Below are 25734 nucleotides of genomic sequence, written 5' to 3'. Positions count from 1 at the left end.
GGCTCTATATTTTTGCAGTTTTTGGAAAAATGGCGCTTTGAGGAAATCCGCATTTGGTTCACTATGCCGTTCTTGGGTCTCCCGCATTCTATCCATATGCCTAGCCAAATTTTGGCCTTCTGGCAGTCTTGAACAAGGGATGGGTTCCCAGACCAGCCCTTAACTAGTGACCCAGCACGGATTCTGGATCGAGGGACAAAGTGTGATTCTCTTGTAGTAGCGCATGCGAAATAAGTGACGAGTACATATTTAGTTTTAGACGAATTTCAGACGTGGGAATAGGTACTGATGGTTGGAGCAAGTCAAAAGGTATCTTTATCTTCGAAAGCAGATTATCAAGCCAGTACTGGCACTGAGTCAAATCGGTTTTACTCCATTCAATGATTGTTGTCCATTTTGAAGGTCGATTTACGCGCATTCGATAAAATGGTGCACTGATTCGGAACGATAGCGGTAAATGGTCAGAAACAAAAAATTCACGGAGCACATTTACTATTAATTAGCTACTAAAAATACTACTAGACACAAGGACATGATCAAGGTTAGAAACTGATCCGGTAGGGTGAATGTACGTAAAGTCACTGGCTTTCTGTACAAGAGCACTTTCATTTGGAATCAGACTAAGCAGAAGAGCTGAACGCGAGCTTTTACCTTTGGATATATCACAATTAAAGTCCCCCAATAAAATCCAATGGAGATGAGAAGCGCTAATTTTATTCATACATTTCCCCAGTTCTTTTCAGGCTAGAGCAAACTTCATTTTGGAGCAATCGTCTCTGCAGTCGGTGGGTAGGTACACATTTATTATAACAGTCTCGCCAACTCTAACTGCTAAGAAATGGTCGGAACTAGCGAACAATTCGGAGTTAATATGCCCACTTATTAGTTTGGCAAGTCCACCCGAGGGGTGCCCTCGTTTCTTAGGTTTTTTCGCTGGTACAAAATGGACCATGTGTGAGGGTAAGGCATTGAATATATTTCTACTGTCGTCAGACACAAAGTGTTCTTGGAGACAAATAATTTCTTTGGTGAGGCAGAGCTGTTCAAGCACGGTAATTTTGGTACTAAGACTATCATTCATATTCCAGGAGACGAAACGCTTGTCAATATAAAATTCATTCATTTTGGCCGTTTGAGGTCATTAACTTCGCTGACTTGTTAGATGGGCAGCTAGCGTGGTAGCATTGTGTGTCGGGTGCTTGTACAGCTTAGGCACCGCATCGCATTCTGGCAGGGATTTTCTTTCGTTGCACCATGGTTATTTTGAGCACAATGGGCACACTTCGATACGTTTTTGCACTGGGCCGCTATATGGCCAGATTCATGGCAGTTGTAGCAACGTTTCGGAAGAAAGACGAATTCTTGAATTCTAAAACTTTCAAAGCCCACTTTCATTGACAGTTTTGTGGCAGTATTAAGGGATTCACGACTTGGAAAATAAAGCTTGAATGCGTGCGTCATTTTTCACACTGTTCGGTTTTCTCACATCCAGAAACCAGACTTTGAATTACCTCTGCGTCGAGGTGTACAGGAATCCCTTTAATCAATCCTATGTACAAAGGGGTTTTTACTTTGGCATCGGATTCTGAATTTTTATTTTGATCGCTAGTGCTATTTTTTCCACCGTAGCCTTGTGAGCTACAGCCATGCGCCAACCGTTCCTTCCAGGCCTTAGTTCAACTTTGGTGGCGTCTAGAGCTTCGCCACATGCAGATTCGATAAATTTCTTTCGTTCCAGTGGTGTTTTCAAGGGTGGAGGGTTTTTTACAACGACGGAGTGTGATAGCTTTTGCGGAGCGTAAAGTTCACTAGAGGGGCTGGTCTGGGTAGAAACATGGAACTCACCTTTGTTAATACGTTCCATAAAGCCGTCAAAACGACGACACATGTCGTTTACTTTAGTAGTTATACATGCATTTATCTCCTCCATACAAGCCGGGACTTCTGTAGGTTCAAAAATAATGAAGGTAGGCAAGGCACGATTTTCCCTTGCTGACTTGACAAAGAATTTGGCTATATCCAAAACATTTTCATCATCTTTCAGAGACTTGCAAAAGGGATCCGGTAGACCAGATTTTAACAGCAACAGTTCTTTTGCACTTAGAATGTCATCTCTACTGAAAAATTCCACAGCACGGCTTACATTCAGCTGGTGTTTTATGCCAGCGAGCATTGACCTTGACACAAAGTTCAATACCGCATTCCAAACAATATTATTTTTATCCATTTTCGCTGCTAATCAGGCCGCAGTAACCAGTCCGAAAATCAGTGCAGGGGCGAGCCAAGCTCGTAATCAAGTGTCAATTAATTCAGAATAAACTATCTCACAGGGATGATTCACAATGAATGAAGGAACCTAGGAACAAGGGAAGTGTAAGGACCCCTCAACTATTCCCCGCAATTTATGGGTAACTTAATACCGGCGGGTACAATACGTCACTTGTGGGAGGCTCCTTCCCCTCTTCTGCTTGTTCCCCGTAAGCTTCTTAATTATATGAAATCAAAAAATTATCTATGGTCACTGAAATAATCCGAGTTTAAACCACTGAATTAATTCAGGTTTAAAATCCAAAAAAATATATTCACTCTGGATCTAGGTCAAGTTGAGCCATAGCAAATATTATGAAATAACAACTGAATTATCTGCGGTCACTGAATTAATTCAAGTTCACAGCTCTTAATTAATACAAGTCCAAAACAAGCTTTAAAATCCAATAGATCGAAAGAGGTGTTCGCACTTGCAAGACTAAATGAAGACCTAAAAATGAATGCTCTAAAATTGACTTGGTTTTCAACATCTTAGCGTTTTTCAATATAAGAATTCGGGCTTCTTTTCTTGCAAGTTCCGCTTTGATATATTTTTTTTTTCACGGTTAATGTCTACCACTGAATATTCAAAATCCAAATTCAAGCCAATTCCATCAGTAATTACTTTTTCAAAGATTTTTTTAGCTGATTCCTCATCATTAACTGGGACATCCCAAAGTAATAAATTTTTTTCAGTATCTCTGCTTTCTATTCTTATAGTTCTCCCTTTCAATAAAAATAACACAGATGTTAAACAAACATTTTCTTCCGCTAATAGAGATTAATTACTTTTTATCATTTTTGACTCACTTTCAACAGTAGCTATTCTAGGTTTTAATTCGGAGACTTCCTGTTGGGAGGTAGCAACAGAATTCTCAAGGTGTGATAATCGAGATTCAATGGACCTAACTGATCCAGATAAATCATTCTGAGTTTTAGTGTTTGACTGAATTGTGGCCAAAATTTTGCTAATATTGTCAGCTAACGACCTCAGTGAAATATTTTCTACTCCTCTTGAATCGGGCGAGCTGGAGTCATTCAACATTGAATTATCCGATGCCGGTATAATCGCCATAGCTTCTTCTCCCCGTTTGACCTTCCTCCTTTTTCCAACCATTCTTAACACTAAATACAGCAACAAACAGGGGTTGATGGGGAACCAAAAATCGCAAATTACCTACCTTAAAAAGCTTTATCTAAGCTTTTAACATAACCACGGCAAACAGCTTTTATCAATCTCAGTCCAGCACTACTATTATAAAAGCTTCAATTTTTCTTTTCCTTTTTTTTCAATTTGTCATAGAAAATTCACTTCCATTATTTAATCTTCCAATCAATCTTCGCTAATAAATGAACAAAAATACATAAAGGCAGGTACGGACGCGCGTTAGGCTATTGTTAGCTGGTCGAATTCATTCAGGTAATATTTTGTTACAACAGAATAAATTTAGTCTCTAATTGATTCAGAATATGATCTTTTTCCACGTTTGTTCAAAAACGGGCTATTAATCCTTTTAAGAGAATGAATTGGTCTTAACAGGTCAGAGACTGAATAGCATTCCAACATTTTAATTCTTGAAAAGGAAAATTGATTCCCTTTTTCTATTATATTTCTCATAGGGTATACAAAGGACCAGATAGACCAACCAGCTTGAAAAGGACCACACCATGCATAGGTGAAAAAAGGGAAAAGAAAGGAAAGCAAGTCACATAGGTTAAAGGAGGACCAGATGAAACCAAGAATGGTGAGAAGAACCACTCCACTTAATAAGACAATAAAGAAAGTCGAAGAAGGCAAAGGCAGTCGCATGGGACAAAAGAGGGCCAAATGAGACCAAGAGGCTTGGAACAAACCGCACAAAGTCTTAAACCAGTATAGAACTACATACAAGGAGGCAAATTTCTTCAATCTCTTGGTTTAACATAATACAAAATTCTTACTCTCTTATATATCTGTAAGCTATCTGTTTTAATCCTTCCTCCGGAGAATTTTAATTTTATTCTTTAAGCTTTGATAATAGCTCATCCTAATATTAATCTTTAATTTTATTTGTACACTTATTTGGGGGCAGAAGGAGGCTATATAAGACCAAGAACCTCAGAAAAAATAGTTCAGGTCTTAAGTAAGTACATGAACAAAGACAAGGGTGCGAGATATCCCCTATCCTTCCTTTTAATGTAATTCAAAATTATTATTTTCTTTTACTTTCAAAATAATTCATTTTTATTTTCTCATTTAATTTTCTCCATCTTCCTCACTTTAATTTTAGTCATTTGATTTAAAACAGCATTCGAAAGACACCAAAATTGCCAGAAAAGACTACACCTGGTCGTAAGAGAGTAAATGAAGCAAAAACAAGGGAAAGGAAGTCTTAACGGTGAAAGGAATGCCAGATATGTCCATGAACCTCAGAAGAACACTGAGCCAAATCATAATTGTGAAGAACTTATCCCCTCCCCTCTACCTTACTCTTTCTCATTAATTTTAGATTTTATTTTATTCAATTTTCTGTTTCTTTTTTTTTAATATGCCCCACTAATGATCAATAACCATAAAAACAAGCTCAAAAGAGGGGTCACTCCACACTGACCTATCTAACCTTGTAATTCCAATATTAAACTCCTGAGCAGGGATTTTTACGAATTTGCTTACTCCAATCCACCAAAATCTTACCACAGCACTATCTAAAATCCTCCCTTTATTTCCGTATTGTGCTCCTAAGCCCAGATAATTTGAATTTTAGAACATCCCCCTGAAACAATTTTTGGTAAAATTCTAGTCAATTGAGTTCTTTCTATCTCAGAAAGGGTTTAGGTTAGGAAAATGAAACTTCCAGGGATGGGTCTACAGGCTAAAGTATGTCACGGGAAGGTATTTTACAGTACCCATCTCCACCCCTTCTCCCTCTAGAGGGCCCTGAAATTTACCTATATGACAGGTCTATACCTATTAAAATTTTGACAAAACAACATTTCGCCTTAATTTTCAGTTACTAGTTGCTTTTTCTCTGCCTTTAGTTCTGGAAAATGCAATTCCTGCTATTCGAGTAGAATTTTGAGCCATATCAATGTTTTTTTTTCAAAATTTAGGAAATGTATTTGCATATCTTTAAAACCTTATAATATGGAATTGAGCAAAATTATGAAGCTGAAAAAAATTTTGTTGTACTTCAATTAAGCAGAAGATCTATTTTGCAAGGTTTCACTTTTATAAGACACATATTTTTAAAGGTCATCAAAGGTCAGGGCCCTCTAGAGGGAGAAGGAGTGGAGGTAGTTGCTTCAAAATACCTTCCCAGGACATACTTTAGTCTGTAGATTCATCCCTGAAAGTTTCATTTTCCTAACCTAAACCCTTTCCGAGATAGCAAGAAGTCAACTAACTAGAATTTTACTAAATTTTCTACTGTTATAACATTCGAAACCCATCCCTTTATTTATTTCAAACCACATTATTCTATGTTGCGCCCCTAAGTTTAAATTATTCAGATTTGCCAACAGTCCTCTACCAATTTATTACCATCACACTATTCAAATGACTTCCTTTTATTGATTTCAAACCATTTTTTCTATGTTACGTTCCTAAGCTTGGATTATTCAGATTTTTGTACATCCATATACCAATATATATACCATATACCATTCATCAATCTTGTACATGAAAAATGTTTTGTAAAACTGTATAAAATTGATTCTATTGTAAAAATTATTTTTGTTAATTACAAAATATTTTTAAATACATCAATTTCCTTTAAAATGAGCCATGGAACAGCTCTCTAAGAGGTTCCAGCGTCCTTCTAGCAAAAGTGCCTTTCTAGCTAAAGAACAGAAAAAAAGATGCTGTCGATGCAGAATATTGCGGTTGCAGCTATTTTTTTTTTGTTTTTCAAGCCAATAGATTTTCTTTGTTATTCAAGCCATTGGACTGTTAGTTTCCTATATAAGGGTTTCAGACAGTGCAGTTCTAATAGTAGACTCCGTATTTTGATCTGACACTATTCTTAGGAGTTATGGGGTACTGCTGTTTTTACTGTTGGACGTGATCGTCTCTTAGTAGAAGATTGCTAGCTACCGCTGCAACCCAGATTTAAATCGTATTATTTCTTGTTGCACTCCTAAGCTTAGATTATTGAGATTTGCGCATTACCCCACTGCCAATATCTTACTATCAAGTTATTCAAAAGTGTTCCTTTTATTATCATTCAAAAAGGCACCATTAGAATGGCAAGAAACCTACCACAGAAACCATGAAGGAGCAAACTAAACATACCAAAAACATAACTTTCAAACAATGTATCATTGAAACGCACAATGAAACCAGCGACAACCCAAAGCATGAAATAGTAAACTAATATAAGAGACCTTGAATAGTCAACTGAAATAGTCAACTGAAATAACTGAAATAGTCAACTAATATAAGAGAAATAGACAAAGAAACCTATCAGAGAAACCAAGAAACAGCAAACTAAACATATCTAACCATAAGTTTCACATAAGACAGCTTTTGAATAGACAAATGAAGCACCAAAATGTCGAAGAATAAAAAAAAGAAAGCCAAATATACTAAATAAAATCTTTTAAAAAGTCTCCCTCAGGTCAGGTTTAGCAAACCGGAATAAGCTCCACCCAAAAAAATTGTAAATTGAATTGTTCCAAGATTTGCTAGGGCAGATGACACTATTAATATATTTGAGACCCAAACTATACCGTTAATAACCGATTCAATGAAATTCTAACACTAAAAGATAAGATTTAATTATCTAATAATCAAAGTAAAGCTTTTTGCTTCTATAAAAAGCAAAAATAAGGAAAAATGAGCTCTTAATGACGGAAACAAATACAACTAAACTAATTCTTAAACTATTCAATTGTAGCATTTGTCCCTAACAATTATCTCAGAAAAGTAATTTACCGACCATTTGAGACTTTATACTGGAGAGAAGCGTTATACTTTCAAGATAGGTGTCAATTCACTTTCTCAAAATTCTAATCTATGTGCCTATCTTTAATTTCAAACTGAAGGAGAAGGTTATACGTGTACCACCTGTACTGAAACATCTCCTCAAAAAGTTTTATCATTTACGCGTATGTGTCAAGCAGAACCTATCCTAATGACCGAAATGGGGCAAATACAGAACCCAAAAAAATTAACTTTGTATTTTTATTCTGCAAGAGTGGACGGATATATTACCATTTCCTCTACTACCAATCTGGAAATATATTTGCTTTCTTTACTTTGATCTTACATCCTTGGCAAAGCTAGGCTAAGTGCTTATTTGAAGTGAGAAAGTCATAGAAGGAAACATTTGACCGAATAATTTAAAGGAAAACTTCAGTCATAGACACATGAAAACAAATTTCACATCATGAAAAAAATATTTCAGCAGAAATTCCAAAGGAAAAGTTCCTTCAGCAGATATTCTAAACAAGGAAAAAATTTATTGCAAAAATTCCTTAACGTAAAATCCAGTTAAGTTGACTATTGCTACACAGTTAGTAAGACTAGTTATTCTAAATTTGTATTTCTTTAATTTGGTTTTCTATTTTCTTTGTATTTTACCTGTAAGGCCTGGATTTGCTCATGAAGCTGGCTCGAGGTTGCAGCTCCAACCAAAAGACATTGCACAGCGTCACATTTTAGTGCCCAGGCAATTGACAACTGAGCTGATGTGCAATTCATCTTTTCTGCTAGTAGAGCAAGCTCACTTAAGCGATCACTGTTGTTCTTTCCATCGTCTGAAATGTGGCGAGGATTCCCACTACCATACCAAGGAGGACCCTGTAATCAATTGATTTAAGATACATTTTTATTCATTTTAACTGTTGTATAGCCAGGATAAGGGATTTTTAGCCTGTGAACTAGCTTGTTCAATGGGGAAAAACGTATTTTGATCGAAATCTCCTGAAATGCCAGGATCGACAGAATTTTCTTTAATTAGATATTTTCTTTATGCCTTTATATAATTATTATTTTGATGACTTTAAGTATTTCACCTCCTTCACAAAAATTAGGCCCCTTCAAGGAACAAATACCAGAGAAGGTGCTTACCTAGATATACTGAGCATTAAACAAACGATTTGGTATTGTCATGCCCTATTCATGGTGCCATGGAACTTCTAAAACTCGGGACCTGATGTAACATTATTAAATTTCTCAAGAATAGAGCGTTTCCAATTACCTCTTAAGGGAATCAACGAGCCAGTTTTCAAGAATAGTCATCTTTGGAGTACCATTCTGAATAAAAGTGAAGCGCCAAGCAAAACACTTCTTTAAGCACTAAGCATGGGTTGTCTCCTGTTATAGTTAATTCTTTAAAAGGTACTTTTGTTCACAAAGAAGTTTTTAAAGAAAAGTAATTAGTTAAATAGAAATTAAGATAAGTGAAAATAAAGTAAAATGAGAATTCAAATGTAAAACCAAAAAATATCACTATTGATAAAGAAGTGAAACCCAAAACAAGCAGAAATAAAAAACAATTCGGTCCCTGGCATTCGGATCATGTCTGGATTGTATATATGTGATTTTTGAATTATAGCTTTATATCTGTTTAAATATCTTTGTTCTTTAGTTTTAAATCATAGGGTGTTAAATCTGCAAATTCAATTCAATTTAGATATTCTGGCGTAAATTCAGTTCCTCCTTCCAGTTTATTCTTCATAGAATCATAACTTTTATAGGATAAAAATTTGGTCCCTGGCATTTGGAACATCTCTGGTTTTATATTATGTGATTTTGAATTAAAGCATTAGTAGAAGTATCTTTGTTCTTTGTTCTATAGTTTTAAGTCATTTGGTGGTAAATCAGCAACTTCAATTGAATTTAGATATTCTGGCGTACATTCAGTTCCTGCTTCCAATTTATTATTCATAGAATCATAACTTTTATAGGATTTGTATTCTCCAAGAAGAATATTAACAATCTCATCACTACTTGAACTGATTTGTTTTTGAGTGGTACTAAAATATCGCGTTCCTTCATTCCATGGAAGATGGTTCCTATTTTATTTGTCATGCTCGTTGCTTTATGTCTCCTAGCTGCAAATCTCATTGTGCGTCAGTTTCGTTTGCAATTCATTGTGGTTCCCACTTTGTCTTGTCTTTTAACCGAAGAATCCGGTGCGCATCATTTTCGCTTATGGTTCGTTGTGAATTTATCTGTTTCTTCAGTTCTAACCACAGATCTTGCTGCACATCATTTTAGTTTTCGATTTGCTGTGATTTTCACTGTTGCTTGCCTTCTAAATACATATTTCGCTTTCTATCATTTTCGTTTGTAGTTTGTTGTCGTGCTCGTTGTCACAAGTCTTTTAAGCGCAAATTTTGTTCTGCATTATTGTTTGCGACTTGTTTTGATTCTCGCTATTGCTTTTCTTCTACCCGTGCTAGCCAATTGGTTTGCGCGTTAGATTTTGAATGCATAGTCTAAGAGAAGAGAGTTCGATTCCTAGCGTGGCCGGCTATTTGGTTTGGGACGGGGGTCAATAACGTGACTCTGCAGGCTCAGCCAGAGTCTACCCAGTTTAAAATAGGTACCTAGAGAAATTCGGGGAAGTTAAGCAGCAAGAGTGTGACAAAGTACATAATTTTTGGCCCCCAGCCCTCCATCGCACTTCCTGACTCAAGGGCCTTGAAATGGAAATCAGCTCCGCCGGTCTGGATTTTAAGAGTCTAGTACCGTTTCTTTTACCTCGTCTTTTTACCTTTCTTTTCTACCTGCAGATCTTGTTGTGGATTATTTTGGTTTTAGATATGATTGTCACTATCAATTAAATTGTTATGACTTACAACAAGGCATATTCCATTGCACATACCTTCTAAAATATCTAAATTACGCATTAGTATAATAGTGTGCTATTTTTTAGACATACGGCAAAGGGTGGCAATTATAATTGAATTGAAAAATTCTGACACAAATTCAATTCAAATATCCTGTTTATCCATCACAGAGGCAATCAATAATCTCAGCATTAAAATTACCAAATTCTTTTTCGAGTGGCCCACAATAACGTGATCCAAAAATCCATTTTAATTTTAAGTTTTCTTCTAATCACAGGTCTTGCTGTGCATAATTTTCGTTTACCATTTTTTCGTTGATTCGTTTGATGCTCAATGTAGAATATATTCTAGCGACAGATTTCTTTGCGCTTCTTTTCAGGTTCATAATTACCTGAGACATTGTTTTCATGCCTTTTACTTTAGCTGTTCGGGTTCGTTCGCATTTTTGTATAATTTAAAATGCGTGACATATACGAGAAACAATATAATTACTTCATAGAAAAAACAATATATTTTGCTATATAAATGCATATAAGCGTGACTTCATTCACAAGAAAAAAAGTGTTTCGGCAATTAGGCTCTAAAAAATTTCCGAAAATAGTAACCTAAAATTACAATTAAAGGAAGGAATATGTTATTTTAGGGCAGCTCAAAATAGAATTAAGTGAAGTTTATTAAGAAATTGATGATCGCCTCCCAGGAGAATAAAAATTCTATAAAAATTATTTTCTGTGAAAGATAAACAGGGTGGCGGAGTTGAATTCACGCCAGAATTTCATAATTCAATTTCTGATCGTTTTTGGAGTCTAATTTGCATATTAAATTGTACAAGATGGCGAATGACCCTGAAAAGCTAGAGCAAAAAGCATGGAACAAGCCACAGGTAGAATCACATTGAACCACAAACAAAACGTTGTTTGATAAATTTGGTGGTAAGTAAACAAATCAAAATTAAAAGGGAATAAAGAAACACGTTATTTTAGTGTTTCTCAAAATAGAAGGAAGTGAAATTAATACTGAGTTTTTTTTGTCTCTCAGGAGAATATAAGTTCTATAAAGGTTTTGATTTTGCGAAATAAAAATAAGGATGAGAAATTGAGTTCATGTCAAAATTTCTTCATTCAGTTGAAATTTTTAGATTTCCACCCAATGACTTAACACGAAGAAAAAGAGGAAAAACTAAAGCAAACAGCATGAAAAATGTCTGAGTTAATGATGAAAAATAGCTATAAAACAAAAATGGACAAAATGAGATATTTGGTTAGAAAATATGCGACAAGCATCGTAATGAATTACAAATGACAATGATTAACAATACAATTTGCGGTTAGAGGGCATGTAATCACAAGCTCCACATTAAATCGCAAACAAAAAGGACGGAAATAAAACCCGCGGTTAGAAGAGAAGCAAAAGCGAGAATCACAACGAATCCCAGGAGAACACACATTTTTTAAAATTTATACTTCTTTTTTAACTGCGGAGGATAAAAAAGGAGGAGTTGAATTAATGCCAGTATTTTTTATTTCAATCGAAATTGTTGATTTGCCTCTGCATGAATTAAAATTAATGTATAACACAATAATTATGCTAATACGTAATTTTTAGAATTGTTATTTGAGAATATAATGTATATATCTATATATACAAAAATAAGTTGTTTGTCGAATGGCGTAATGTTTGTCCACTGACGTCATTATAAGGATTGAGTATTATGACGTAATGTATGTATTTTGTATGTTTGTATATGACCTCGAAGGCTTTGTATATGACGTCATTATAAGTATATAAGAAGGCGTTTCAAAAAGAAATTTTTAGTATAGATCTTAAAATGACAGAAGAAACAGCCGAGGAAGCTGCTCAAATAGTTAATTCAAAGAGAAATTTTAGTATAAATCCTACAATGGCAGAAGAAACAACCGAGGAAGCTGCTCAAGAGTTAATGCCAAAAGGGTTGCGGCTAAAAAATGCAAAACCACGCAGTTAGATGAAAATCAACCTGGACAGCAAGAGTCAAAACCTATCAAAACTGAAAATGATAGCGATGACGATCGAGTTTGCGATTTTTACTTGGATAAGGTCATCAATGCCTACCAGATTTTAGTTAAAAAAAAAAAGGTTCGGCGATATGTATTTCATAGTGACGAAAGACAAGCCACGGTAAAACAAACCAAACAACTTGAAAGTGATACCGATGATAAAAAAAAAACGACGTTGAAAGGACTATCGTTTCCCAGTTGCAACATCTTTTCCACAAAAATAATAATTTAGTGCTTCTGTTCAAAACAGCAATCGAATTGATGCCTACTGATACGAAACAATCAATGAAGTGGCAATCCTTATGGTCGGTGATCAGTTCTTACATCGAGATAATATTCTTTATCGGCAGAACAATCAGTTGACAAGAATTGCGTGAACTCATCGATGCTACGATGCCCTACAATATCCTATATTTTTTGGGATGGAGCTGACGGCTGTCACTTTAATATTAAATTGATAAATCCAGCCACTAACAAAGAAATGGATAAGAAATGCAGCGCAATGAAACATTATGCTTATAGATTAATGATTCGTCATTTATTACATTTACATATAATCCATCTTGGGATTAGATACAACAGCTTTTACATCCTGGACAATCATCGGTTCATAGACATGACATTACGGCCCGTGTCTTCCGGCAAAAGTTGCTCTCCTTCATCTTTTACAGAGTTATGGGAAAAATTCAAATCGCAAATGGCTGAGAATATACTTCACCGAATACGACTAGAAAGGTCAGATATGACCTTGGACTTTACAACAGAAATTTATAACTGCACTTTAGTTATGATTGAAGATTTGTGCTTATCTATTGCAAACAAACTTCTCAAGCATTAGGGAATGCCTTCACCTAATCATACTCCTTCTATTTCTACATGTTTAGAATGGGATCGTGTACAAAGTTACAACGCAATTGGTCTATTGTCATATGTTACAGACCGGGAAACAAGGAATATAAATGACGACCGGGACACTCAAAGATAAATTACAGACCAGGACACCGGGACACAAATGACAAGCGGGACACAGGGAATATAAATGACGACTGGGACACTCAAAGAGAAATTACAGACCGAGACACCGGGATACAAATGACGACCGGGACACAGGGAATATAAATGACGACCGGGACACTCAAATAGAAATTACAGACTGCGACACGGGGACACAAATGACGACCAGGACACTGGGAATTTAAATGACGACGGGGAAGCGAAGCGCCACACCAACTGCTAGTATATCTATATACATAAAAATAAGTTTTATGTATATTTGTGTGTTTGTCGACTGACGTCATTATAAGGATTGAGCTTTACGACGTCATGTATTTTGTATCCTTATAATGACGTCAGTCGACAAACACACGAATATACATAAAACTTATTTTTATGTATATAGATATACTAGCAGTTGGTGTGGCGCTTCGCTTCCCCGTCGTCATTTAAATTCCCAGTGTCCTGGTCGTCATTTGTGTCCCCGTGTCGCAGTCTGTAATTTCTATTTGAGTTTCCCGGTCGTCATTTATATTCCCTGTGTCCCGGTCGTCATTTGTATCCCGGTGTCTCGGTCTGTAATTTCTCTTTGAGTGTCCCAGTCGTCATTTATATTCCCTGTGTCCCGCTTGTCATTTGTGTCCCGGTGTCCTGGTCTGTAATTTGAATTTGAGTGTCCCGGTCGTCATTTATATTCCTTGTTTCCCGGTGTCCCGGTCTGTAAAATATGACAATAGACCAATTGCGTTGTAACTTTGTACACGATCCCATTCTAAACATGTAGAAATAGAAGGAGTATGATTAGGTGAAGGCATTCCCTAATGCTTGAGAAGTTTGTTTGCAATAGATAAGCACAAATCTTCAATCATAACTAAAGTGCAGTTATAAATTTCTGTTGTAAAGTCCAAGGTCATATCTGACCTTTCTAGTCGTATTCGGTGAAGTATATTCTCAGCCATTTGCGATTTGAATTTTTCCCATAACTCTGTAAAAGATGAAGGAGAGCAACTTTTGCCGGAAGACACGGGCCGTAATGTCATGTCTATGAACCGATGATTGTCCAGGATGTAAAAGCTGTTGTATCTAATCCCAAGATGGATTATATGTAAATGTAATAAATGACGAATCATTAATCTATAAGCATAATGTTTCATTGCGCTGCATTTCTTATCCATTTCTTTGTTAGTGGCTGGATTTATCAATTTAATATTAAAGTGACAGCCGTCGGCTCCATCCCAAAAAATATAGGATATTGTAGGGCATCGTAGCATCGATGAGTTCACGCAATTCTTGTCAACTGATTGTTCTGCCGATAAAGAATATTATCTCGATGTAAGAACTGATCACCGACCATAAGGATTGCCACTTCATTGATTGTTTCGTATCAGTAGGCATCAATTCGATTGCTGTTTTGAACAGAAGCACTAAATTATTATTTTTGTGGAAAAGATGTTGCAACTGGGAAACGATAGTCCTTTCAACGTCGTTTTTTTTTTTATCATCGGTATCACTTTCAAGTTGTTTGGTTTGTTTTACCGTGGCTTGTCTTTCGTCACTATGAAATACATATCGCCGAACCTTTTTTTTTTTAACTAAAATCTGGTAGGCATTGATGACCTTATCCAAGTAAAAATCGCAAACTCGATCGTCATCGCTATCATTTTCAGTTTTGATAGGTTTTGACTCTTGCTGTCCAGGTTGATTTCATCTAACTGCGTGGTTTTGCATTTTTTAGCCGCAACCCTTTTGGCATTAACTCTTGAGCAGCTTCCTCGGTTGTTTCTTCTGCCATTGTAGGATTTATACTAAAATTTCTCTTTGAATTAACTATTTGAGCAGCTTCCTCGGCTGTTTCTTCTGTCATTTTAAGATCTATACTAAAAATTTCTTTTTGAAACGCCTTCTTATATACTTATAATGACGTCATATACAAAGCCTTCGAGGTCATATACAAACATACAAAATACATACATTACGTCATAATACTCAATCCTTATAATGACGTCAGTGGACAAACATTACGCCATTCGACAAACAACTTATTTTTGTATATATAGATATATACATTATATTCTCAAATAACAATTCTAAAAATTACGTATTAGCATAATTATTGTGTTATACATTAATTTTAATTCATGCGGAGGCAAATCAACAATTTCGATTGAAATAAAAAATACTGGCATTAATTCAACTCCTCCTTTTTTATCCTCCGCAGTTAAAAAAGAAGTATAAATTTTACAAAATATGTGTTCTCCTGGGATTCGTTGTGATTCTCGCTTTTGCTTCTCTTCTAACCGCGGGTTTTATTTCCGTCCTTTTTGTTTGCGATTTAATGTGGAGCTTGTGATTACATGCCCTCTAACCGCAAATTGTATTGTTAATCATTGTCATTTGTAATTCATTACGATGCTTGTCGCATATTTTCTAACCAAATATCTCATTTTGTCCATTTTTGTTTTATAGCTATTTTTCATCATTAACTCAGACATTTTTCATGCTGTTTGCTTTAGTTTTTCCTCTTTTTCTTCGTGTTAAGTCATTGGGTGGAAATCTAAAAATTTCAACTGAATGAAGAAATTTTGACATGAATTCAATTTCTCATCCTTATTTTTATTTCGCAAAATCAAAACCTTTATAGAACTTATATTCTCCTGAGAGACAAAAAAAACTCAGTATTAATTTCACTTCCTTCTATTTTGAGAAACACTAAAATAACGTGTTTCTTTATTCCCTTTTAATTTTGATTTGTTTACGTACCACCAATTTTATCAAACAACGTTTTGTTTGTGGTTCAATGTGATTCTACCTGTGGCTTGTTCAGTTCTCAAATACTCAGAGGATGTCGGACCTGGTACATTCACCAAAAGCAGGCGTAGAAAGAAGCATTCATGTTGATTGGGGTGAACGGTGTAGAGTCTTCCTATCGTGGTATCTTTGAAGATTGTAGGTTGGCCGTCGACTGACTTACCCTGTTTTCGACGTTCAAATACTTTATTTTTAGTATTCCACGTGTAATACGAAGGCACTTCAGTATACAGCAGTTTTTTTGCAAAAGAATCATTTTTGCAAAGCGAAAAAAAAGCTGTTAATGTTCTATCCGGTGGATTCAGGGCTCTTTGTTGCACGTTGGTTTTCGAGAAATAAACACGTTGACCATTCTGTAAATGTAATTGCTGTTTACATTGTAATGTTTACAATTACATTCTGTAATTGCTTTGTGCACCTTCCTTTGGCCATGCATGGTGAATTTTCGTTCAGTGCACCGCAAGGTCCATGTATCACATTTTTTACAATAATATCATGTAACCCCTGATTTTTTTTATCAGGTATTTCAGCGGAAATCACATCATCAATTTCGTTCGAAGTAATTTTTTTATGTAGCCAGATTAGTATATGTGCGTGTGGCAAACCTCGTTTTTGCCATTCCACTGAGTACATTCAGCATTGCACTGACCCAAACACTTCAAGTTTTACTATATAGTTTATCAGTGATTTCAACTTTTGCCGGAAGACACGGGCCGTAATGTCATGCCTATGAACCGCCGATTGTCCTTGAAGTAAAAGCTGCAGTATCTCGTCCCAAGATTGATTACATGTAAATGTAATAAATAAATCTGGACGACCATAGAGACGAACATACGCAATAGCATCTTGAGCATATTCATGCATATGACGGGGACTGCCAGCATATGACGAAGGTAAAATTGTTAATCTTCCAACGTTTGTGGTATTACCGTCATTTATAACTGCATCTCGCAAATGAATGTATTGTTCAGAGCGGAGCTTGGTCTGATTCAGGCGGATATATAGCAAACGTTCTGATTCAATTTTAGCATACATATCAACGACAAATTGGTGAAACAATTCACGGCATTTTAAAATATAATTTTCTTCATCCTGCCGAATCATTAGTCTATATGAATAATAATGCATTGCACTGCATTTCTTATTCATTTCTTTGTTAGTGGCTGGATTCATCAATTTAATATTAAAGTGATAGCCGTCGGCTCCATCCCAAAAAATGATAGGATATTGTAGGGCATCGTAGCATCGATGAGATTCAGCAATTCTTAACAACTGAGCGTTTCACTTATGAAGAATAATATCTCGAGGTAAAAACTGATCACCGACCATAACGATCGCCACCTCGTCGATAGTTGGAGCATTCTATCTACGCACATATTGGCCAGGAGGCGTTTTGTCAGCGGAAATAACAATTTTATGCGTATCAGTAGGCATCAAATCGATGGCTGTTTTGAACAGACGCACTAAATTATTATTTTTGTGGAAAAGATGTTGCAATTAGGAAACGATTGTCCTTTCAACGTTGGGAGAAATTTCGCAACGTGTATTCAATTCAGAATTTCTATCACTGATGAAGTACAATTGTAAAAATTTATGATTCTCGCCTGAGAATGGTAGAAGGGACCCTGCTCTATGATAAATTTGCCCTTTTACTTTGAAAGTAGACATAAATTGATCTGGATTTTCGATTTGGGCTCCAAACGACATCATTTGGAAACATGAGTTGTATTTTCTGGTTTTTGACAAAAAACGCTTAGATTCTGACGCAGTTCCAGTAAGGAAAGTCTTCAATGGCTCTGGTGGTGCAGCCAATAGAGGAAGTTTAACTTTTCCTGAGGCGCAACACATTCCTATTGTTTCACCATTGAATTTCAAGGCCTTGCAATAGGGACAAATTTTAGACATTGTCCCGATTTGAAAACATCTACTCAAGCTATAATCATCGACTGGGCTGTACCTGAATGCCAGGCGATAACTTTCAGGTTGCTCTGATTCCTCGGCACACTTTCTTTTCTTACTTTCTCTATCAGCAACAAGCCTGATTTCTTGCTGTTCTTGTGATTCCTCGGCACGCCTTCTTTTTTCACTTTCTCTTTTAGCAGCAAGTCTGCTTTCGCGTTGCTCTGGTAGTTCCTCCGCACGCTTTCTGTTCTTTCTTTCTCTATCAGCCTCAAGCCTGTTTCCTTGCTGTTCTTTTGATTCCTTGGCACGCTTTCTGTTCTTTTTTTCTCTATCAGCCTCAATCCTGTTTCCTTGCTGTTCTTTTGATTCCTCGGCACGCTTTCTTTTCTGACTTTCTCTATCAGCAGCAAGTTTTTTGGCATAGACTCTTTGAGCATCTTCATCGGCTTTTGCCATTGTAAGTTCATCAGTCATTTTAAACTTAAACATTAATAGATTTCAATGTGAACATATATTTCTTATATCTTTAATGACGTCACCGTCATAGCAAAAATGACGACAACTAACTTCATGGTTAAATATCTTTAATTACGTCACCGTCATAGCAAAAATGACGACAACTAACTTCATGACGTCAGTCGACACAGAAACATGATGTCACCTGACAGACAGACACACAGACAGACAACTTATTTATATATATATATACTAGCTGTTGGGGTGGCGCTTCGCGCCACCCCAACACCTAGTTGGTGGGGCGCTTCGCGCCCCCCCAAGCCCCCCCGCGCGCGTAAGTCGTTACGCGCCATATTAGTTACGCGCCATTGTAGTTGTGTCCCTGTGTCCCACCTATGAATAGAGATAGATATAAATATATGTTTTTAACTACGTAAAACGTGCGAATATACAACATTCTTCGCTGTCCCATTGTCTGTGCATATAAATAGATTGTCAGGTTTACTGACTCTTGAACATGCAACATATAATTGTCCATGGGAAAAACAATCCGTATTCAGATCTATACCTCATTATTCTAATGATGTGTCCCTGTGTCCCGGTCGTCATTTATATTTCCTGTGTCCCGGTCGTCATTTGTGTCCCGGTGTCCCAGTTTGTACTTTCTCTTTGAGTGTCCCGGTCGTAATTTATATTCCTTGTGTCCCGGTCGTCATTTGTGTCCCGGTGTCCCGGTCTCTAATTTCTATTCGAACAATCCCTGTGTCCCGGTCGTCATTTATATATCCCGCCTGTGCCCCTGGCTTCCCCGTTTTAGTTGTGTCCCTGTGTCCCGGTCGTCATTTATATTCTCTGTGTCCCGGTCGTGATTTGTGTCCGGGTGTCCCAGTCTGTAATTTCTCTTTGAGGTTCCCGGTCGTCACTTATATTCCCTCCGTCTCGGTCGTCATTTGTGTCCCGGTCTGTAATTTCTCTTTGTGTTTTTTCTTTTTAGTTTTTTTTTTAGTTTTTTACCTTTTTTCTTTTTTCAGTTTTCTTTTTCTTCTTTATTTTCAGCGTCACTATGAAGTACATATCGACGAACCTTTCTTTTTTTAACTTAAATCTGATAGGCATTGATGACCTTATCCAAGTCAAAATCCCAAACCCAATCATCATCGCTATCATTTTCAGTTTTGATATGTTTTGACTCTCGCTGTCCAGGTGGATTTTCATCTAACTGCGCGGTTTTGCGTTCTTTAGCCGCAAGCCTGTTTTCTTGCTGTTCTTGTGATTCCCCGGCACGCTTTCTTTTCTTACTTTCTCTATCAGCTGCAAGCCTATTTTCTTGCTGTTCTTGTGATTCCTCGGAACGCTTTCTTTTCTTACTTTCTCTATCAGCAGCAAGTTTTTTGGCATAAACTCTTTGAGCAGCTTCCTCGGCTGTTGCCATTGTAGGTTCTTCAGTCATTTTACAATTAAAAATTTTTCCGTGAACAAATGTCTTAAATACCGTTAATGACGTCACCGTCATAGCAAAAATGACGACAACTAACTTCATGATGTCAGTCGACACAGAAACATGACGTCACCTGACAGACAGACAGACACACAGACAGACAACTTATTTTTATATATATAGATAGATAGATAGATAAATAAGTTGCATGTGTGGTGACTGACGTCATGTTTGTGTGTCGACTGACGTCATGTTTGTCGACTGACGTCATTATAAGGATTGAGCATTATGCCATCATGAAGTTGTTGGTCGACTGACGGCATATTTTTTATGACATTAAAGGCTTTGCATATGACGTCATTTTAAGTATATAAAAATGCCTTCCGAAGAGAAATTTTTAATATAGATCTTAAAATGACATAGAACTTACAATGGCAGAAGAAATAGCCGAGAAAGTTGCTCAAAGAGCTAATGCCAAAAGGCTTGCGGCTAATGGAGAAACTAAGAAAAGAAAACGTGCCGAGGAATCACAACAACAGCGTGAAAACAGGCTTGCGGCTAATAGACAAAGTATGAAAAGAAAGCGTGCCGAGGAATCATAACATCAAAGAGAAATTTTTAATATAGATCTTAAAATGACAGAAGAACCTACAATGGCAGAAGAAACAGCCGAGGAAGCTGCACAAAGAGCTAATGCCAAAAGGCTTGCGGCTAATGGAGAAAGTAAGAAAAGAAAGCGTGCCGAGGAATCACAACAACAGTGTGAAAACAGGGTATCGGCTAATAGAGAAAGTATGAAAAGAAAGCGTGCCGAGGAATCACAACAATAGCGTGAAAACAGGCTTGCGTCTCAAAGAGAAATCACCAAAAGAAAGCGTGCCGAGGAATCACAAGAGCAACCTGAAACAACCTGGACAGCGAGAGTCAAAACGTATCAAAACTGAAAATGATAGCGATGATGACTGGGTTTGGGATTTTGACTTGGATAATGTCATCAATGCCTACCAGATTTTAGTTACAAAAACAAAGGTTCGGCGATATGTATTTCATAGTGACGAAAGACAAGTCAAGGTATTCTGAATATTTAAATTCCCTTTATCTTCCAGGTTTTCCACCACACGTGCTACAACTAAAAATAGGCGTACCAATAATACTGTTACGAAATATTAACCCACCAAAGCTTTGCAATGACACGCGACTTGCCGTAAAAAAACAACAAGGAAAACGTAATAGAGGCAACAATCTTGACAGGGTTTTTTGAGGGTGAGGTTGTTCTTATTCCTCGCACTCCTATGATTCCGACGGATTCGCCTTTTCAATTTAAAATATTGTAATTCCGAATTCGATTAGTATTTGCAATCACCATCAACAAAGGTTAAGAGCAATCATTAGAAAAATGCGGTATAGATCTAAATACAGATTGTTTTTCCCATGGACAATTGCATGATCGAGGGTCGGTAAACCTGACCCCACCCCTGTAACAATATCCGCCTCTGTAAGAATTTCTAATTCTTTATTGGAATAAATCTAATTTGAATCTATTCATTTTGCTTATTTATAGTCATACGGTAATCCGAGAGCCAAGACTATCAATTATTAAGTAAATTAACAAAGGAATGTTAACTGTTTATTAGAAAATTTGTTAACTACATACCTCTTTTCCAATGCTATCTTCTTCGGCTGAATTCAATGAGGAATATTTCTTCTGAAAAAAGGTTGACATATATTAGGTTTGGAAAATACTAAAAAACAATATCAGTCTTAAGATTTTTTTTGTCAAAATTATACTTTCAAAAAAACAATAATATTAAACTACAAAGTTTAACCAAGGAAGTGATTAGTTAAAAATAATTGAATGAGGATATATGGGTTGTCAACAGCACTATCCCCTTAGATATTTTTTTCTAGTTTCTGTGAAGGTAATGTGCATAATTTCTAGCATGTATAAGCAGAGCGAATTGTGTTTTCAACTGCAAAATATTTTGCAATGTAACTTGCCGTCTATTAAAAAGAAAAGTAAAGACACACTACAACTGCTGCTAATACAGAAGACGCATCACATCGCCAAGCGATCTGAGGTCCACAGAGTTGCACAAGATTCTCATATATTCCGATCTGTTCGGATTCACTCTTTACTTCCCTGTATAGTCTTAATTAAATTCTTTCTTGTGACCTCATCTTACATTTTTATGGGAAAGCATCATTTTCTGATACACTTTTTGTTTGACCAGGACGATTGGAGGGAAATAGACACCCTTCCACCCCCTCTTTTTGTCTAAGGTCATCCGACCAAATTTTTTAAATAGGCATTTTGTTCAGCATAATTGAAAGGTCCAATAAGTATGCCTTTGGGAATTACATACCCCCCACAGACCCCGGGGAAAAAGCTCTAAATTTTTAAATTTTCCAATTATTTGTATATAGTATTTTTTGGGGGAAGTATACAAATATTTTTGGGCCGTGAGGGATTTTCCATTGGCCGTATTATGCATGACAATGGAAGATCTGGGAGTGAACTTTCAAAGGAAAATTTTACAAGAGGGGAATTTACCAGCATTTATTTTCTTTTTACTCTTTTTATTTGTCTTATTCTTTAATTATTACTACCGCAGCACCGCAACAACTTACCGCAGCACCGAGCTGCCAGAGAGCAACACAGTTACACTCACTCCTCCTGTGTCCCAATCTATTTGAAGCCTCACTCTTTACACTCTCCTAAGAAGTTCTCATTTCCTTTAAATTTTTCTTTATGAAATCCTCCCACCCCAATCATAAATGACTTGCTTTCTGTGTAGCCCTAGGCGGTCTGCCAAAAAGGAAAATCTTCGGAGGTCAGTCATACTTCATCCGTAGAACGTCCCTGAGCCATCTAAACCTGTCTCTCATTATAGCTCCTTAAGACAAATTCCACCAAAATTATCCATATAAAGAGGGATAGAGCAGAATCCTGCTTAACCTCCTGATTTAATATGAAATCAGCTGCTAACGTCATTTCCTACCTTAAACACAGCAGTGTTATTCTCGCACATAGCACTAATCACTGTAATGATGTATAGTGAAGGATTAGACCTTTGCCAAAGCTCTTCTATCGTCAAAATCGAGCGTTTTTAAATAATCTATAAAGCTGAGGACCAAACGCGTTTGATAACTCAGGCACTTCTCAATTATTGACCTAAGAGTGAACATTTGGTTGACACATCCTCTATCTTTTCTAAAACTGCACTGTATTTTCTCTTATAACGTTGTCTATAGCATCTCTCGGTCTAAAAAGTATCATATTGCTAATTAATTTTGCTACCTGCAGATACGAGACAAATGCCTCGATAATTATCTCACTCACTCGTATCACCTTTTTAAACCGTAGTTAATTAAAGTTTTTCCTAAGATCACTAGGTACTTCCCCCTTTTCCGAAATCATATAACTTATTTCTAACCTCAGAGCCAACATAGTAAAAAAAAATCATTTACCACACTATCAGCACTTAGAGACTTATTATATTTTAATACTTTTAGTACTATTGCTCACTTTTTCTCACAAGAAAATCCTCCTTCAAAACCAAGTTATCACAAACTTTTTCATTTTCATCTAAATCTTTTGCTGTAACTCATGATATGATATCTAATATAATATGTAATTGTAATATATAGTAATATGTATAGTAATATGATAGTAATATGATAGTAATATGATATCTCAGTTTAGAACATTCAAAAATTTAGAACATTCTAGTTGTTGCCCAATTACTGTCTTTAACTAGGACAAATCCGCATTGACCACTCCCTCTCAATTTGTTTAAATACCAGTACAATATTTTATTATTATACCGTCTAGGTGCATCTTCCAGATCCTTAGCAATTTTGTCCATGACCTCCACTTAACAGCCATTTAGTTCAAACTTTGTTGCTTTCTTCAATTTCTTTACGTTCCTTTTGTTTCCTTATGATCTATCACTCAGATAATTCTTGTAAATGCCCATTCTCCTGTTTATGAAAAATAAAGAAGTTTCAATAATACTCTTAGCTGTGCTCCTAACTTTCTTCCCGAAGACACCATCAGCAACTTCAAAAATTGTTTTCCTAAGAATTATTCCATCCATCTTCCATATTGTCAAATCTTAAACATTTCAATTTATTATTCAACCCTTCCTGTAATGTTTTCTCAAATTCGCATCCTGGGGTCTACGAACATCAGAACTTCCCGAGAAGTAGTTATCCTTCCGAAATTTTGACTTTGAATTATTCCTAGAATCTACTAGGTGGTGGTGATCTTTACTTTTAACATAAATAACAGCACTCCTATATACCCTAGCACCTTCTATTGATCATTAACAATAAAATCATCAGTAAGGTTTGCTGTCTTACCATCACGTGAATACCATGTTAACTTAAGGGCCAATTTATGACTGAAGTGGCAATTTTGCATTTGAATTTTTTCCAGAGAATTGTCCGGGGGAAATTTTCAACAGGATTGGATTTGCCTGGGGTTTTTTCTAAGGAGGAGGTGAGATTTTCCATGGAGAAAATTTTCATGGGAAATTCTCCTTCATATACAGAATTGAAAAGAAACACATTTTAATCTTATCAAACAATTCGTGGTAAGGAGCTGTAAGTAAGGAGCGACCCGCCTCAATAGTAACCAAAACTTCAAAAAACTGAATTTTGATACCAATAGATGTGTCAAAGAATCGGCTTATTATACAAAACAGAATGAGGAACAGAATTTACGCTTAGATTTCCTAATTGTATTGAAGTTGCATATATGCTGCCCCACGAAATAACGCTAAAGCATAACACAATAATTATGCTAATGCGAAATATTGATATTTAAGAGGGCATGTGTAATGGAACGAACCTAGTTATTACTGATTAAAATGGCAATGTAATAAAAGCAAAAATAATAACAATCAGACAATAGTCAAAATAATAACCATCAATCGATAGTCGTAATGTTTTAGCTTCAAAGTAGTTGGATGTACTTAGAACAAAATCGATTTGGCGGTGCATCCGATACAAGCCATAAAAGGTAATTTTAAGCAACCTTCATATGGCCAAATGCAGTTTCAAACCCCGGCAATGCCGTTGATAAACACCTCGTATATTCTCTAAATTATGGGATCAGTCGTAAATTAATCGATCTGTTGGAAGAGATGTTGCAAAACCAAAATAACTATGCCAAAAGATATATGAGGATGCAGGATGTGAAGGATGATTTAAACCAACATGTTGCTGTAATGAGACTACAACCTTCAATTGCGCAGCCAATTTTTACTGTGCCAAATGATATGAATTTGGACGGTTCATCCCCACTATACATAGTAGAGTTTACAGGGCTCTTAAACTTGATGCCAACTTTAGTTTTTCTTCAATTAAATGGTTGTAAAACAACAAGGCAAAAATTTAGTCAGTTTGAAAAATATTGACCATTGTGTAGAGCCCTTTACTTTTGCATTGTTTTATCCAGCTGGGTTCTAGAATACCAGGATATACTGCGAATATACCACCTCGAACACTTAATGGAAGTCTTCCATATTCCAGCCGGCTTGTATTAGGCAAACGCTTTTTGACCTGAACACACCAAAAGGGTTTCTTTTGCAAACTGTTTCACCCGATCTGCGTCTGAAAAACTTTAATACTTTACATATTGATGCACAACTTTTCCAACAACATCTTGTCAATACTATTATTCTTGAAATAATTCTGTAGTTGAAATAAATTCTATGTCACCTAATTTCATGCTTCCTACCCCTCGTATATAAGTTTCTGAAACTCCTAACAAGTCCAGTTAAAATCGTCTGAATTTGTCAGTCAAGATGTCGATACGATTCTCATTTTGTAACGTCGTGACATTCTAAGTTAATACTTTCATGTTCTTTAAATCATTGAAATTATTTTGGCCTCAAGGAAAGCAATGATCATGGATAACATATTTTCTCAAGTCTACACGGAAGCGCTTAAGTCGGCTTAGAACCGGCTTGTGCAATCTTGGGCCCATCCTAGTCACAGAATGGTTTTCAGCAC

At 36.3% G+C, this 25734-nt stretch overlaps 1 protein-coding gene across 11 annotated transcripts in view; it reads right to left on the bottom strand.

Moving 5' to 3' along the window:
* LOC136027364 (voltage-gated potassium channel subunit beta-2-like) overlaps positions 1–25734 on the bottom strand; it is a 210845-nt gene that overhangs the window by 27947 nt on the left and 157164 nt on the right. For all 11 annotated transcript variants that reach the window (XM_065704534.1, XM_065704533.1, XM_065704535.1 and 8 more), the window contains 2 exons: positions 21371–21421; positions 7868–8086 (listed from right to left, as the gene is read on the bottom strand). In XM_065704534.1, the coding sequence (XP_065560606.1) occupies positions 7868–8086; positions 21371–21421 (270 nt within the window). The remainder of the gene's footprint in view (positions 1–7867; positions 8087–21370; positions 21422–25734) is intronic.

This window comes from Artemia franciscana, chromosome 5, assembly GCF_032884065.1.
Source record: "Artemia franciscana chromosome 5, ASM3288406v1, whole genome shotgun sequence".
NCBI lineage: Eukaryota > Metazoa > Arthropoda > Branchiopoda > Anostraca > Artemiidae > Artemia > Artemia franciscana.
This window is presented reverse-complemented; position numbering and strand designations above follow the sequence as displayed.